Raw genomic sequence first — 17,969 nt, 5'->3', positions numbered from 1 at the left:
AGCATTACGTTTTAAACTACTTTAAGTAGACTTGGAGGTTACACATAAACACATAACAATTACACAAAACAGACAAATTAACCAATCTAGAATAATTATGGGGTCATTGCATCGAAACCATCAATATAAAAACAGATTTGAAGCTTCAATCGGCACGCCGAAAATAACATTCACAGGTATTTAATATCACAAGGATGTCTAACGTTATTTTACTGCACTCTTACTTATTATACATAGAAATGAATTATAATATCTATATATTTAGTCATGGTACATTAACATAAGTTATATACGAAGATCGATATTGTATTTCAATGTCGAATTCCTCTTTAAAAGGATTACTTTTTTACTTAAGATACGTTGGAATGTTTTTGTATCATTACAATTCTAGGAATAATAACCACTGTCATGCTAAGTTATCAAGTTAGATTTCATTCGTTATAAACTCAAACGAATACCAATCACAATAAACATTCAAATACTTAAATCGCAAAAAGCAAAGATTGACTTGTAAGTCAAATGAATTATATAATTTGTTTAAAAGTCGGTAAGCTGATTTGATTCTTGTCCGCCGTCGTGCGTAACTGTCTTTAAATGGTATCTCCTTCTTAACCGCATAGGCGTTGAATATAAGAATTGACTGAACATGATTATTGGAGAGAGTGTAATTTCTTCTTCATGTTTTGATGGTAATAAATAGTTTTATTAATCAATACTGGTATCATCGGGATTCTTGAATAAGCGGAAATGACAACTGATACGAAAGATGTGTATCACTACCTTGTCGTATTTCATTAATTTTCACTGGAATAGTGTGTTGTTGGATTCCCTTCATGCACGGCAAAGTCACACCACTAAAACACTAAACTACACAACCGCTACCCGGCCAATCGCCAACAAAAACCCTCCAAACAAACTGTACATATCAGTAACTCAAAAAGTACATATGATATAGTTAATAACAAAAAGTATTAACATGAAGGCTATTTAATTTCAAATATAAGTAAAACGTCTGGTAAATATGAAAATAACATGCTTGGTAAATGTTTAAAAAACATAGTATGAAATAATACAAATGTAAAGATAAAGGACAAATGCACACATTCATTAATTGAAAGGAGATTTTACCGAACTTGTGTTCTTCTCAATCCTGTTGAAGCCTTGTTTAAACATGGTTATGCCATTTTGAGAGAAAACAAACATCATTGCGGAATATTATCTTTTGGTATTTGTATGGGAACTTATCCATAGCGTAAGTTCAACTACATAATTATATACGATAATTGATATCCGAATGTAACTTATGTTAACTTGCAAATATTCCAAGAAACATGTTGACGTTTCCTTCTGCATTCATCCTGGTGTGTTGAATCTTACGTCTCGTTGTCTTGACATGTGATTTGTCGTTTATGGGTAGTTATTTAGTCGCAGTTTCAGTTCGAATTAATTCGTAACTTTAGACAAAGCTCATATTAAAAATAATTCGTGCATGGGCTTTGTAAGAAGTTCTACAATTGCTATAATTGCTACTAGTGATGTTTTTTGTTAGCAAATCTTGCAAATAGCGACATTACTGGTGCAAACATTGCAAATTAAATAAACGCATGCAAATTCATAGTAAACGATTGTATTATATGTTCATGAAAGTAAATTAGAAGACACGCTATGATACCTACTCCAGACGTAAGACATATCGATGGCTTATGAGTCATATTAGTAACTAAGATTATGATATGTATGTATAAACAACTTGTTTGAATACGTAAAACAAGAACATGTAAATAAATAACAAAAGGGGTAGACCTGCTTTTGTTTTGTTTTATCCTATTAATACTGTTAATAAGGCCTGCATGCATACAGGTGTATAACATATATACCAATAAATATCAACAATTTAATTTCAAAAACATTTACCGAATGAGTATGTGCATAACATATTAACAAAATATGATTTCATCCTTTTTATTCGGTAAGCCAGATATTTTGAAACAGTTGTTAGTAGAACTTGTCAATATTTGTTTGTATACTTATAACATGTATTGTGTTATTCATTAGATTTTATGTTGTAACGCTTTCGATGACGATATAAATGCTAATATTTTAGGACAGGCTGATGTCAAGTAGCATCTGACATAATCATGAACATACATTTTCATTGTGTATATATATGGTATATATATTGAATGGTCAAATTGAATGACTTATTGCTGTAATGACATGGCAATCTACATAGGCAAACGTTTGATAAGGACGGTACGATCACCCGATAGAATAAACGATTTGGAAGTTAAAGATGGGTCATTATGATCACGGTAGGGAAGACAAAACAATGGCTAAATATGGTCACACAGATAAGACGATGAGAAATTCACTAGATGACGGAGTTTGCAAGTACATATACTATCTTTCTATATTTTACACTTATCATTATACGAGGATTCTGTACGGTTATTATTCACGGTATACTGTAGCATTTTTATGTTAAAATTATACGTTTTCCCATATGCTTTATCAGAAAAAGTACACATTATTAAGACAAGCTAATTAAACCATTCATTTAAATGTGTAATGTTTAATGATAATCAATGTACCTTAATCCGATGTGACTATATTTCGCAGGTGTAATTTTATTTGAAGGAAAGCATGCGCCATTAGAGAACACCAAGTGTAAGTGTTCCTTTTTTTTAATCAGTCTCATTTTACAAATCCAAACTTGATGACCAATGTGATGGCAAAATTTAAGTTTATTATATAATTGTGTATACCAATCTACAACATATTGCGATTTATTCAAGGAAACATGTTCAGCGCGCTGTCGGCTCTCGCACTGGTGGCGTGTTTCTTTGGTAACGTGGTTTTGGTCATGGGTGACTTCTCCTGCCTGTGTAGTTACTCGGTGGAGGTTCCTGTGTATGCCACTGCTGACAAGTCATCGGCTGCTATAGGTAAGCACTCATTACGCAATTTTATTCTTCTTGGTCAAGCAAACGGTTAAATATCAGTTATAGCCATCATCAGTAATATACATTATAATAGTACACACAGAAACAGTGGCTTCCATGTATTTATTATGATTCCATATAAGTCATAGATGTCTGTGTTTTGGTCTTATTTAATAATAATAAAAATAATAAATATTTAGTTTTATATTTGCCGAAATATTTAAATAGGAACTTGATTTATATCTACGCTTGACTTGAAAGGTTTTATTTAAAGTATTCACGTTCGATAAACGTTTCCATTACCTGATATACACGCACACAACCAAATAAATCACGAACTCCTACCAATTTACTATTTTTTGTAGTTTTTTGTTTGTTTTTAATGAACGTGAAACGGAACTGGTAATGTGGAAATTATTAACAGACAAACACATGTTTTACGCTGTGAAATCTTGCACACGATGAACTTATTTGAATTTTTGGAAAAAAAACAAACTGAACAACAACAACAACAACAACAACAACAACACACACAACGCATACCACTAGATATAAACATTTAATGTTGACAATAATGTTTCTGATCATCTTGCAGGATACTTGTATGAGTTTGACTGCAAGCCCGTTTACACGTCGCTTATCACAGACAGCCCTTGGATACCAATAGCTTTTAGCCATCAGGTGTGTTATAGAACTCGTGTTTATTAAAGGTACAATCACCACATCATTTAATTGTGTGCATAGGCGTATTAATATTATTGGCTGTGTAAAAAACTTCGAATAAAGGAATAAGTAAACTTAATGAATGACAAGCATAAATATCATACTTCAATAACGTAAAATTTAATAGTACAACATAAAAAATATTTTGAACGTTTTTCTTGATGTATTTTTTTACTTAATCTTAAACGCATTGTTGTTTAGTGCTTGGATATAAAGGGCGTGGCTTGTATATTGCTAATCAATTTGAAACAATTTTGAAAAGGCAATAGTTTGTAATCTATCATTGTTATGTAGAGAGCAATACACAATAGTGCATGGTGGTTATATTAATCTTTTGAAGTGAGGGAGGACTACCTGTTACACTTACAATACCGCGTTCTGTTTCCAGACTGCTTTGTGTCGTTTGTTAGTAGTTATAAAACTCTGAGGTTGTTCCTTATCTATATGAAATTATTGTGCAAGAATAGTCATATGCAAAAGGTCAAAGTTCAAGATATACGGATACTCTGAAATGTAGATGTATGGAACACTCTTTCCAAATTTATTTTCGCGGAACATTTAACATTACATAGTGTTGGGCAGTATGTTGTTTGTTTTGTTAATGACGTTTCGTCGAGAAAATATCCGTGATAGTTATTGTTTATAAAGAAATGTCGTTTTGATATTAAGTGATAAAGTCAGTTCGATTCGATCGTCTGTAGTTTTAAAGTGTATTCGTTTTGTATATAAGTGCTAACACAGGATGTTTGTTTTACTGGCCAGTGCCATCAATGATTTGTTCGTGTAAATAGATTATGAGTATATTATTTAATAGATTTTATTTATAATAAATTATCGTTTTCATCTTACTGGATTATAAATGTTTGTTTTGATATTAAGAGCGTGAAAGGTATGGTCTCTTCGATATTTAATGCTTAACAACGATGTTCGCGTGGATTGCTCTTTTATATACATATTGTGTTGTTTAATTTAGTGTCTGAAATTATGTTTGTTTTGATTTGATAGTATCTACTCACTTTCATTCTTTCCAAGGTAGGGTACGCTATGCAGAGCTCAGAGCAAAGGATACAGACATGTCCTGGGAATCCAAACCCTGACGATATTTGTGAGCCATTAATGAAAATATTCAATGAATCATTATTGAATTTAAATTAAGGTATTCCAAAGACCGACTTCTAATGTTATGATACTTTTATGCTTTTTACAATTTACGTTCGTCCTTAATTGCCAGTTTACGTAATTCTTTAATGCTATTGTTCCTGTTGGTGATACAATTCGAAGGGAGTAGTAGCCAACAATCTATAGAAAACACTGCTTAAAACGTAACTGATCAGCATTTAAAAATATGATAACGACGATGGCTTTGACTGCTATTTTTATTGTGATTAACATAATTATTAATAATGTGATCATTGATATGTTGTTACTTACGTTGATGATGACATTGCTAGTGATATTTCATGGCATATTATTTCTATACTTTTTATATTGCCATAACATTTGCATACATAATACCTGCTCGTTATGTCTCATGTAATCGATGCATCTTTTTATATGGAGTTTTGACCAATGGTGTAACCCACATTCTTGCATAATTATGTTGTAATGTAAATATGAGACAAATAATACCGGTTATATAATACGAAACCGTACATTTTGTCTGAAAAAAGAAACATTGCTTCATCTTTCTAAGACAGGACGTAGGCATAAACAGAAGAAATAATTTAGTATCGATACAGGCTTCCATTGAAAATTTATGATAATATTACGTAAAACATTAAAGATAGTCAAACCTTCTGATAAAAATGATTTATTATAGCAATTGTTCGCTTTATAATGTATTGCAATGTCATAAGTTAATACTGCACTATAATGCACATATATACGTTCATAATTATGACTTGTTGATATGTTTTGAGTTAGTGAATCATTATATTTTGTTTCTCCTTAGCTACAACGACGACATCTACAACAAAACATATAAGCACATTTTCATCAGCAGCAACTGAAAAGTCTCCTACATCTGAGTCAACAAAATCGCATTCTTCCCCAGCATTAACAAGCACAAAATTGCCAAACTATTCAACAGCTTCTATGTCAACAACTACCACTGCAAGTACAACCTCCGGGCCGACACAGTCGCATTTTTCCCCAGCATTAACAAGCATAAAAATGCCAAACTATGCGTCATTATCTGCGTCAACAACTACCATTGCAAGTACAACCTCCGGGCTAACACAGTCACATTCTTCTCCAGCATTAACAAGCACAACAATGCTAAACTATTCATCAGCATCAACGTCAACAACTACCACTGCAAGTACAAACTCCTGGCCAACACAGTCGCATTCTTCCCAAGCATTAACAAGCACAAAAATGCCAAACTATTCGTCAGCATCTACGTCAATTACTACCACTGCAACTTCAACCTCCGGGCAAACACAGTCGCATTCTTCTCCAGCATTAAGAAGCACACAAATTTCAAACTATACGTCAGCTTCTACGTCAACAACTACCAATGCCAATACAACCTCCGGGCCAACACAGTCGCATTCTTCTTAAGCATTAACAAGCACAAAAATGCCAAACGATTCGTCAGCATCAACGTCAACAACTACCACTGCAAGTTCAACCTCCGGGTCAACACAATCTGAACTTTCTTCACACGCCAAGACAACTAAAGAAGTATTGCAGTCTCAAACACTAGCAGTAAATGCTAAATATACCACACTACCGACCACACTCACAGTTTTTTCCACGGACGCCTTTAGACCGATCACTTCTACTTCTACAATAACCATTCCTTTTGTTACCACTCAATCAATAAGTACAACAAGCACAACGACCACTCCACCTACAACAACAGCAAAAACCACAGCAGAAACAACATCGCATCGAGTAGAAACAACAACACTAACGCACGGTAAGTGCACAATTAAACTAAAAACAATTCTTCATAAAATGGTAATATGTTTTAAATGCATATGTACAAAAAACGCTTACCTTATGCTTTTTATCAATGTGTATGTTCAATATTGACTGTTAATACGTAATTTTACTGCTATTTCATCAGTATTTTCAAAAATAAATAACGCACGTTAAGTCCATTCCCGTATATAAAATTATTCATAGTGAAAAGACAAAATAAATTTAGTTCTGTACTCATAACAATTGTTTTATATCCAGTTCCAAGCAGTTGTTCTGACTTAATGAAGAATCATGCAGAACAATATCATGGAGCCACGTTATTCCAAGGTACCACTTGCCTGGAGCTCGTGACCTACCCAACGGACTGGGAAAGCGCGGAAACCATCTGCGCATATCGGGGAGGTCATCTGGTTGATATTCGCAGTCAAACAGACGAAGACATGGTTATCTCGTTTCTACATTCTAATCACGTCACGGGTAATGTTTGGATTGGACTAAATGACAGAAATCACGAGGGTACATTCATCTGGTCATCAGGTTAGAAATGTATAGAACTTGTTACACTGTTATGATATGTTATGTATAAAAACATCATGAACCTCATACTCGTATCTTTTTGTTTCCATGGCATCCACTGACATTTACAAATTGGATAACGGAAGTGAGTGTCACACATTTCGTAGATGACTGCGTGGTGTTGGTTCCAGATCATTCAACATTAGTTTTCATTCACCTGAAAGAACAATGGAACGATATCCCTTGTAGTTGGAACAATGCATTCATCTGCCGATATGGTAAGTGTATGCTTCTGTAAATAAACGCATGTTATCGGGCCAACACGAGTAAGAAAGGTGTTGAGGAATAACTTAACAAAACGTCACCACTTAATTTCTAGTAATTTATTGTATTCAGAATCATGTTCAAAGTATGGAACGAGTCACTTATTTTATTATCTCACACTGGACATACGCGGACAGAGACGCTCTCTTCAATTGTCACTGCCCCTAACAAATACGTAATGTTTATTCAACGCTTTTTATAACATAACTATGTTTATGATGCCTTGTATGCGAAATAAAGACAAATGGCTAAGGTATTCATTCAAACTTTCTACTAATATTAAAATAATTGCACAAACATATAATAAACAAGAACACAATTGTTATCACACAACACCCGTTTGTTAACATAATTTGATTGTTCTCTTTCAGAACATAAATCCTACCAGGAGGTCATCGTTGGCTAACGAGAAAGAATTGTTTTTGTATTGTGAAAACAAAATGTAAAATAACAGAGAACTGCAAAACTGTATTTAAAATATTCGACTAGAAACTGTTTTCTGACAAATACCTAAGAAGGCGTTTCATGTATAAAATGAAAATGTTACCTATATGAGTCTTCGAGATAATGGAATCTGTGATTTTGAAATAGGCCTGGACCTCTCATCATTTGTAAGTTATGACGAAAGAGGTTTTGTCTACAGATTATTGTAAATATAGGAATTGTGAAACTTCCGAAACATTATCAGACAAAAATGCTTGATAACAACACTTAGTTTTCTGTTAAAGGGGTCTTTTCACAGATTTTGGCATGTATTGAAGTTTGTCCTTAAATGCTTTATATTGATAAATATAAACATTGGCCCTAAAAGGCTCCAGTAAAATAACAAAAAAATGAAAGAAAGAAATAAAGTAACCCTTAACTTGGCCCGAACCACTGACCCTTGGAGTAAAAGTCTATCGCTTAGACCACTCGTCCAACCGTGCTGATAAAATGAGTGATTCATTTTTATACTTTATTTAAGCAATCCTCGTAGTATCATCATATATAACGACAACAACTGAACTCTCAAAATTATTTAATCGTTTCTCGTTGCAACGCTTAATAATTTGAAGGTTTTTAAACCGTCAAAATATGCACATAATGGATATTTTAGAGCATGGTAAATGTTCAATATTACTGTTTCCTCACAAATATAATAACTACAACGAAAATTTGCGAATCTGAAACAATTATTTTTAAATTTTGTCAATTTACCAAAACGTGAAAAGGCCCCTTTAAATAAAAGTGATTGACTTGCAAATACAGGGTTAAACATATCTAATACTATTTAAAATAAACTTAAGTAATTCTAAGGTTACTCCATAGAAACAGCCTAGAAAAGGCAATACTTTTTAAACTCTTTAAACGGCTCTCAAAACACCACTAGTTCGGTAATATTATCTCATCTTGGTAGCTAAACAAATTTAACATCACACTCACAATAGCCACATCAATACACCGAACATAGCTTATTCTGTGGTAACCGCTTGTACCAATGTTAAAAAACAAAGTTTGAAAGGCGCGCCAAACATTAAATTCAAAGATATTGAATATTTCAACGCTGTCTTTTGCAACACCCTTGCTTGTACTTAGTATACATCGCTTCGAACTTGAAAATGGTTGTCTAGTTGTAGTACCATGATGAAATAAGTAAATAGTTTAAGCCATGAAACAATATTCTATATCCACGTCGATTGTGTCTTAATATGTAAGAAGTGTTAAACGGATTTTGTATTTTGCTTAGTTTACGTTAGATACTGTTCTTGTCATCTACATGCTTTAGCAAATTACCTCAGTCCTGATCAAAAGTTATCGGTTCTAGGTTAGATGTTTTCCTCAATAGACTCAAAGGTTTCCAATCACAATTAACACTAAAGCTTTCAATGTAACAGGTACAGATTTTATTACTTATTTACACGTGAAATTCAATTGTATTTAAGAGTCGGATATATTGGATATTTATTCGAAGTTTGTCTTGTGTAATTTACAGATTGTCAGTAGTAAGAAAACAAAGTTTTGATTTTTCTACCCCCACTTTCTTACGTGGGGAGGATTATATTTGCCCTTTTTCGTCCATAAATCCTTCCCGCCGTCCTTTTGGTCTTCATATCGGAAGTTCTTCCTTTCGTCCGTTGTCTTCTATCGGTCCTTCCGTCCGTCCGATGCTTGTGCGTGAAGGTTGTGTCTAATCTCACATAATTTGAAGATTTGTTTATTTATTTAAATCCTTCTACGTTTAATTTTCTTACGTTATAACATGGCTTTAATGTCGAAACAAGTTGTGACAAAAATCTTATCAAAAATAAGAGGTCACTGTTGAGTGTTGTGTGTAATCATTAAAGTACAGTGTCATTACAATAATGTGTTTATTATTTTCTAAGCATGTGTGATAAAGGCACAATACCAACTGTCATGGACTCGCCCAAGCGACTGTGAGACCGCGGGAAGTGGCTGTGCGTATCGAAGAAATCAAATTGATATGTTCAAACAGACGAATACATAATTTTCTCGTGTTTTTTTTTTAATTCTAAGCACTTCGCAGCTGATGTTTAGATTGAATGGTTGACAGAGATCACAATAATGCATTTGTCTTGTGAAAAGGGTAGACAATCATTTAATCATTACACTAACATAAAATGTGTTAACGCTAACTCTAGGCTGCTTATTGTTGCGCGCGCACATATTGAAGCCATGACTGTGTGGGGCTGATTCCAGATTTAACAACATCAGTCTTTCTTCACACACGATACCACCTATAGGAAAAACCATGCATTCATCTGCCGATATGGTATCTTTTAGTAATCAACCGCCTGCTGCTTTAACTGGCATAAAGTAGCAAGAACACAGTCTTTTTTACCAAAAACTCATACAGAAACTACCTGCATTGATTTCTTTAAAATGTTTATGAATAATTATGGCCTAACACTTATTTTCATAAAATGATTTTTATATTAGGGAAAAATATCCATTTTTTCTGATCCACAATATGCGATGATTGAAACTCTCCTATTTAATTGTAATCGTTTTTAAATACGTAAAACTTTTATTATATACTAGTGCTAAATAACATGGGAACACGTCATTGTATCAATTTTAAATTTATTTGCATTACTTTTATTTTGATTACATTGTTTAATTATTCCATTTAAGATCATTTAACCTACCAGGATGGCTTTTTATGGAGTGTTTTTGTTATGTAAAATTAAAACAACAGGCATACATATAGAATATAAACTGCGCTCGGACGAATACGTACACCACGAAACATGTGACCCTCATAGCCATAATGTAGTGGGCACCCACAATTCATTATCAAGTTAATTCTTTTGTTATCAACCGGCAGTCTTTTCTTTCGTGTAAATTCGCAATCACATATGCAATACAGGACAAAAGTCAAACACCATTTAATATGAAAATGATTTATCATTTATTGGTTCAGAGCCATGAAATCATAAAGTTTTAACTTGTCTATCGTCTAGCCATACCTCACCACATTAATATTATATAAACTTGGAAGTTACACATATGACACATAACAATCCCATAACATACAAATACACCGAATCCGATTAAGTCTGGGATCACCGCATTGACACTGTCAATATTAAAACACATTGCAAGATTAACCGGTATACAGGCGCGCCGTAATTTACTCTACAAATGTTGAATATTCCAACACTCTCTAACGTAATTGCATTGCAATCTTACTTATTATACACCGCAAATATTTTTTGTATGAAGTAGTACAAAACAAAGAATAACATTATATTTCCATCGCGTTTTTGTCTGAAAGAAATTTCAAAAGGATTGCGTATTTTGGCGTTGGAAACGTTTGATACTTGTACAATCATTACAGTACTTGAACTAATTACCACTGTCCTTATCTGAAATTTTGAAGTAAGATGTTGTCCTATATAAACTGAAACAATTTCCTATCACAGTGTACACAATATTACTCAGGGCAAGAGGTACTCATTCACGTTTTTATTCATTTGATATTATTTGCAGTTTGCCTTATTAAGAATAACTTAAAATTACTTCCTCACTTAATTTCTGCCAATTTCTTTAATTAACAATCATGTTCAAAATATGGAACGAATCACATTTGTATTATATAATGCATTAATTTTAAATCGCTGATTTATTTTAAAACATATTTAAATACGAAACATTTTTATTATGTGCTGCTTAATAAATATGGTACCAAATGCAGCTTGTTTGTAAAGTAGAAACGAACATCCCACACATTTAGTACAAAAACAACTGCAACAAAAACAACAACACACGGCAAGCGTTTGATAACATTGTTTTTACAATTTTATTTCAGATCACAACCCCTACCATGTCATTGTTGGCTGACGATAATGCTTGTTTTGAAGTAATTTTGTATCGTGAAAAAAAAAAACAACATCAGCTGATATCTGACAAACTGTATATTTGAAATCACAGACAATAAACGTGTTACGAAAACCGTTTAAAACGTGCGCTATATTGAGCTTTATATTACATTTACATTTATTTAAACTCCATAAATAATGAAACCTCTGTGCTTCAATTGACTTGAACCTCATAAAACGCCCGAAAAAGTCAAATTTATATTAAAACAGTTCACTTAAAAAGGATTCGCATATGGGTCGCATTGGAACACGTCAAACCTCTCTGAGCACATTTATATTGATCTTTTCAGATGAGTTAATACCTTTTCACTGGAATTGTTTGTTGTTTAATTTCCTTCATGCAAGGCAAAGTCATATCACACTCAAATAACCGCTTCACGACTGACCCCCCCAGTCCACCAAACAAAACTATCGGATAGCTATAACATCATTTTTAAATACTTCTACAACAGTTACGAACAAACGCGTGGCAAACTATTCATTTGCATAAACATTAACAGCTATCAGCAATGTATATGAATGTATATCTGAATCAACCGAACTTTGCTACTCATAATTTGCTAAGGAGTAGTATTTGAAATTTTAAGTTCGCCTCTAGCTAGATTCAGCCAGCTTCAAGCATCAATGATAAAACAATACATAAAAATAAAATAAAAAACACACATTATAATATCAAAACCTGCAATATAACAATTTAAATTAAGTTAAATTAAATTGAAGATAATGTGAAAACAAAAAGTGATCCTTAGCAAATTTTGAGTAGTATATATTCCGATGAATCTTTAATCCAAGACAACTACAGATGCAATGCAGACCCCCAAAACACGCTGTAAATGCCAAACAAAACTACAATACCGAGTCGTGTTTGCACAATATCGAAAATTGCGACAAATGGCGGAGACACAATGAAACAACAAGACATAATGTGGATAGAGGTCATACGCGTGATTTGAATGAACTCACAATCTATCTCATCGTAATACGCATTACTGTTGTGTAACGCATTGTCATACGGAGTATGTAATACAATTAAAACAAAGTACAGTTCCAGTTACGACAACTTAGAGCAAATTACTTATGAGATCTTTTATTTATTGTAAGTAACCTGTTACTAAAACGACATTCTGCATCACAAAACCAAGAACAATTTTTTTCTCATTGATTGTTTCAATGCGATGATTTCAGTGTTAATAATGTGTATATAAGTACTGCCACGTTATGCATTTTGACGGTTGGTAACTTCCCTTATGTAAAACAACCTGGTGGTTGGTAAAAAGTTTATATTATTGGAGTTACATAGATTTATTGCTCTGATATTCATCATTTTCAATAGGGTTCGAGTAATACTGATATAAAAACACTTAACAAGTTTGGAAAGATTCAGACGACAGTTGTGAAATCTTTTAAACAAGTTAAAATTGTTTATTTTGTCAAATTTAATAGAAAAAAATTCTGGACTTATTGTCCCGATGTTTCTCATTTTAAATGAGGTAAAAATGCTCAATGATATGAAGACACTGTATGTTTGGAAAAAATCGGATGAAAAATGTTGACATAATCACCTAACCAAGCAGTTTTTCACTTTTATTTTTAAATTCAAAGAGACATAATTCTGGACTTATGGTCCGATATTGCTCATATAGAGTTTGGGTTGGGTCCTCATTGATAAAAAAAACCTGTGCAAGTTTGGGAACAATCGGATGACAATTTTGGACTTCGAACAACGATTTCAAAATTTCTCAAATTCTAAGGAAGATAACTATGGACGTAATGGTCGGATAATGCTAAAGGGCCAATACCACCTGGATAGTAATACGTGTCGCGCTTCGCGCTCTATATGTGGTTCTTAAAAAAAAACTCCGAGGAGTGCTTGACTCTAGGGAAACGGGTCGCTGGGACACAGCTCCTCCTTGATAAGCGGCTCTTTCCTTTATCGCAACTCATTGTTACAATCAATAATACGTGTCGCGCTTCGCGCTCTATATGTGGTAGGGATAGTACTTAGGGCCAATGATAGACAACCATAAAAATACATGGATAATAGATGTGTTGTTTGCATTTATTTGTTAATATAAAAACACGTGTATTTTTTATAAGATATTTAAGTGATGTAAGAAATTTTAATTAACGTTGTCACCACGCGGCATCCATTAATTTTAATAAAAATGTCCAATTGTAGTAATATGGATTTTAAAATTTCTACATAAAATAAAGCTTTATTATATTTATTAACCTGACTGAAAAAAATTGTCAGCCGCCAAACTGTTCCGTTCGTGCCGGAACCCGGGATTGAACCGGGGGCCTATAGATGATTGTTGCGTAAACAACTTCAGTCTAACGCTCTCCCAACTGAGCTATTCCGGCTGACATCATTTATGTACTGCTATTTGGTGAAAATGTGTATAGCGATCGTTATTATATGTCTATTAATAAACTAATACATTGTACGTTTTCGTACCACTACGCCTTCCAATAAACTTGCTTGCGCGATAGGTCGTCAAATAACGTACTACATTGATTCTCCACTAAATAAGCACATTAGAAAAACCACAAAATAAATATATTTTGATCATGTTTTATTTTTAAACAAAACCAGAAAGTTTCGCGTATTTGCCCAGTCCCTGTGATCTTTCCCCTGTGATCAGTTGTGGATCAGTTATTAATTAAAACAATTAGCTTTGCATTTTTGGCAATAAATGTTGTAATAAATGTAATAGGCACAAATGCAGTACTTATTTACAAAACAATACTTGGTCAGTTGGTACGTTTAAACAATAATAATATAGAGTTTATTCAACATACATTAGGCTTTAAGCCCATGAGTAAACACATTTTACAACACAATATATTCACAAATGGTCAATGGCGTACATAATTGTTAACATAACGTAGATCAAATGCTTAATACAACAAATTAATGCACACTTTATCGTATATTGTATTTTTTTTAAATATAAATTAGATAAATAAATGAAGGTACTTGGAGAGAAACTACTGATAATATAAGTCAGATCTCAATTTAAATGCTTTAAAAACAAAAATGGATAGATTTCGTACACTTTTTTCATTGTCAGTTTGTAACAGTTCGATAAACTTTATCATGTTTGTATTTTTCCAATAGTATTTACTTATGTATTTCTTCCGTAAATTAATAAATGTTGGGCATTCAAGTAAAAAATGAAATTCATCCTCGAGGACGTTACAGTGTTTGCATTTTCTATTTTGAAAAGGTATCTTTTCAGGCTTGTGCCATCTCCCTGCTTCCACTTCAAGTCTATGGGCAGATACTCTAAAACGAGTTAACGTCATCCTAAATTTTGAGACATTTACAAAATTTAAATATGGTTGTAACTGAAAGCTACTAAAAAGTCTATAAGTTCTACCTCTGGTCGTGTTTTCCATTTCACTTGACCAGGTTTGCAAAAACATATCAGAAATACGTTGTTTAGCTACTGATAAAAATATCTTAATATCTCCTACCCCTTGAAAAAACCACACATCACTAAAACCTAATCTGTCTAATACATCATTGAGAGATTTAACCCAAGACTTTTTTTCTGGGTATATATCATGATCATGTAATAACATATCGTAAACAATTTTTATGTACTTGACATCATCGGATTGTAATATTTTAAACCAGTACTTTAAAACACAAATGATACGTTTATTTATTAACGGTACACGTCCCAGTTCTCCATAAACGAAATTATTTTGTGTTTGCAACCTAACACCTAACACTTGTTTACAGTATCGTATATGTATTCTTTCAATCTGAACACTATTATTTAACCCCCATACTTCACAACCATAGCTTAGAATAGGTTCAATAAGTTTATTAAAAAGATCAAGTCTATGATTAACTGATATATCTGGGTATTTAACTAAATTAGATTTCAGCTTGTATATTGCTTTAAGAGCCTGTCCTGAGAGTGCATCATACGTTAATGAAAAAGAACCCCCAGTGGTAAATACTATGCCTAGGTATGTAAAACTATTCACTATTTCTACAATGTGTCCTTTGTAATAAAAATTTAAATTTCGTCTATTATGTCCTCCTTTTTTAAAAATTAATATTTTTGTTTTATTCACATTAACGCATAGCTTCCATTTAGTACAATACTGCTCTAATAAATCTAATCCATTTTGCAGTCCGGCTTCCGATTCTGCAAATAATACAATATCATCAGCATATAACAATAAAAACAGTTTTAACATGCCAAGATTAACTCCTTCAAACTTATTTAGCATAAAATGTTCCTCGATATCATTTAAATACATTGAGAACAAAAATGGCGATAAAGATTCACCTTGTCTCACTCCCAAATAGCATGTAAACGAATCGTGACTGATTTCATTATTAAATTTTATTTTCGATTTAACAACATTGTACATCGATCTAACTATATTCAACATTTTACCACGTACCCCTAATTTTATCAATTTATACCATATGATATCTCTTACTATAAAGTCAAATGCTTTCGTAAAATCGACAAAAGCTGTGAAGAGTTTTTTATTTTGATTCAAAATATGGTTGATAATACCCTGCAGTACAAAAATATTGTCAACAGTTCCCATACCTTTTCGGTATCCGGCTTGAGCTTCTATGTACACATTGTATGTTTCACCCCACATGTTCAATCGACTATTAATTATTTTACTAAATAATTTTCCTATCGTACTTAACAGTGTTATTCCTCTATAATTATTCGGGTCATCTAAATCCCCCTTCTTATGCAGCGGAACAATAAATCCTTCGCTCCAAGCCTCTGGGAAATAACCTATATCAAACATTTTATTAAAAAGTAAATGTAAAACCCTAAGAAAGGATTCATTTGTAACACCGTGTTTAAGAAACTCATTTAAAACGTAATCAGGACCAGCAGATTTACCATTTTTTAAAGATTTACATTTTAATTTCGTCTTGAGATATTTCAATGTTTAAATCATCGAACATTACCTGAAATTCCTCATTTAGGTATCTTTCATTAAAAAACAGAATGTCTTCATCTGGCTGATAAAAATGGGTGTCTGGATCATTAATGGATTTAAAGTATCGAAAAAAATCATCAGTCTTTAATTTATCTGACTTGCATGGCTTTACCGATCCCTTTAATAAATTCCAATATTGTTTTGCATCTAATAATCGGTAATGTTTTAAAATCTTTGTCTGCTCTAAATCATAATTATATTTATGTTTTCTTACTAAACATTTATAGTTGCTCCGGGATTGAACCATCAAAATTCTATTTTCATCCGACCTGTCCGTTCTATATATGTTCAAGTTATTATAAAATTCAGATTTTGCCCTTTGACACTCGTCATTAAACCATTGATTACTGTTATTATCGCGATGTTTACCTCTAACTTGAGTGTTTATGGTCTTTTTGAATAAAGGTGAACAGACATCATCAATTACAGTACAAAATTTTTCTAAACAATTATCTAATGACGCCGAACTATTTATAAGATCGATATCATTACATATATTAATCAAACATTGAGTAGTTCCTGAATTATTGAAAGATTGTATATAAATATCCTTTTTTTCATTATCCCATTTGAATACGTGCGGTACTTTATCGCACTCATTTATAACCCTGTCATTAACACAACAATTATTTTTAACAGAAGTCATGTGAAATTGTACTACACAGTGGTCAGATAATACATTCGGATCAAGTACTTCAAACTGATCAATACATGAAAATAACAATGGCGTACACATAACCAGATCAATAACACTCGATCCTCGACTCGTAACACAAGTAAACTTTCCTAATTGACAATCGACCCCTACTCTACCATTTAACACTTTTAAACCAGACATTTTACAAAAATCAAGTAAACATTTACCATTCTCGTTTACATTTTTATCTTGACTTATCCTCGGTAAAATAATATCTACAACATAATCATCTGGTAATAAATTGAAACGGTGTAAACCATCATTTTCGACATAATCAGGTTTATTACCAATTCTTGAATTAAAGTCACCACAAACAATAAACTCACAGTTATTATTAAAATTACATTGAAATTGAATCATATCGTTTAAGATTAGATCAAATATGCTTTCATTAACAAACATTTCTCTACTACTTCCTTGTGGCACATTATATGCTAAACAGAGTAAAACATCGCTCTTGCTTTT

General features: G+C 32.6%; 6 protein-coding genes across 12 annotated transcripts in view; 3 read left to right on the top strand and 3 right to left on the bottom strand.

Moving 5' to 3' along the window:
- LOC127847411 (uncharacterized) overlaps positions 1 to 17,969 on the bottom strand; it is a 334,665-nt gene that overhangs the window by 67,681 nt on the left and 249,015 nt on the right. The window lies entirely within an intron of this gene.
- LOC127847412 (uncharacterized) overlaps positions 1 to 17,969 on the bottom strand; it is a 292,485-nt gene that overhangs the window by 46,704 nt on the left and 227,812 nt on the right. The window lies entirely within an intron of this gene.
- The window catches only part of LOC127847426 (14-3-3 protein homolog 2-like), a 278,492-nt gene that overhangs the window by 73,998 nt on the left and 186,525 nt on the right, over positions 1 to 17,969 (top strand). The window lies entirely within an intron of this gene.
- Positions 1 to 17,969, bottom strand: part of LOC127847419 (GDP-fucose transporter 1-like) — a 291,500-nt gene that overhangs the window by 93,152 nt on the left and 180,379 nt on the right. The gene's annotated exons all lie outside the window — the stretch shown is intronic.
- Positions 1 to 17,969, top strand: part of LOC127847414 (dnaJ homolog subfamily C member 11-like) — a 313,717-nt gene that overhangs the window by 132,865 nt on the left and 162,883 nt on the right. The window lies entirely within an intron of this gene.
- LOC127847424 (mucin-3A-like) lies at positions 2,181 to 7,125 on the top strand. Of its 3 annotated transcripts, XM_052379331.1 has the most exons (7): positions 2,181 to 2,391; positions 2,620 to 2,667; positions 2,796 to 2,945; positions 3,538 to 3,623; positions 4,698 to 4,770; positions 5,617 to 6,588; positions 6,852 to 7,125. In XM_052379331.1, exons 3-6 carry the CDS (start codon positions 2,801 to 2,803, stop codon positions 6,225 to 6,227), a joined length of 915 nt encoding a protein of 304 aa, XP_052235291.1. In that variant the 5' UTR covers positions 2,181 to 2,391; positions 2,620 to 2,667; positions 2,796 to 2,800; the 3' UTR covers positions 6,228 to 6,588; positions 6,852 to 7,125. The 3 variants fall into 3 exon arrangements, with proteins under 3 accessions (XP_052235291.1, XP_052235290.1, XP_052235289.1); XM_052379330.1 differs by lacking the exon at positions 2,620 to 2,667; XM_052379329.1 differs by lacking the exon at positions 2,620 to 2,667 and having other exon boundaries at positions 2,181 to 2,460.

This window comes from Dreissena polymorpha, chromosome 10 (assembly GCF_020536995.1).
Source record: "Dreissena polymorpha isolate Duluth1 chromosome 10, UMN_Dpol_1.0, whole genome shotgun sequence".
NCBI lineage: Eukaryota > Metazoa > Mollusca > Bivalvia > Myida > Dreissenidae > Dreissena > Dreissena polymorpha.
Note: the sequence above shows the minus strand (reverse complement) of the source record. Positions and strands in the feature narration are given on the sequence as shown.

Coding starts and splice junctions, on each gene's coding strand:
- LOC127847424 (XM_052379329.1), top strand. CDS start 2,376: ATGACGGAGTTTGCAAGTACATATACTATCTTTCTATATTTTACACTT. Junction 2,461..2,795: donor CTGTACGGTTATTATTCACG/GTATACTGTAGC, acceptor GATTTATTCAAG/GAAACATGTTCAGCGCGCTG. Junction 3,624..4,697: donor CAATAGCTTTTAGCCATCAG/GTGTGTTATAGA, acceptor ATTCTTTCCAAG/GTAGGGTACGCTATGCAGAG.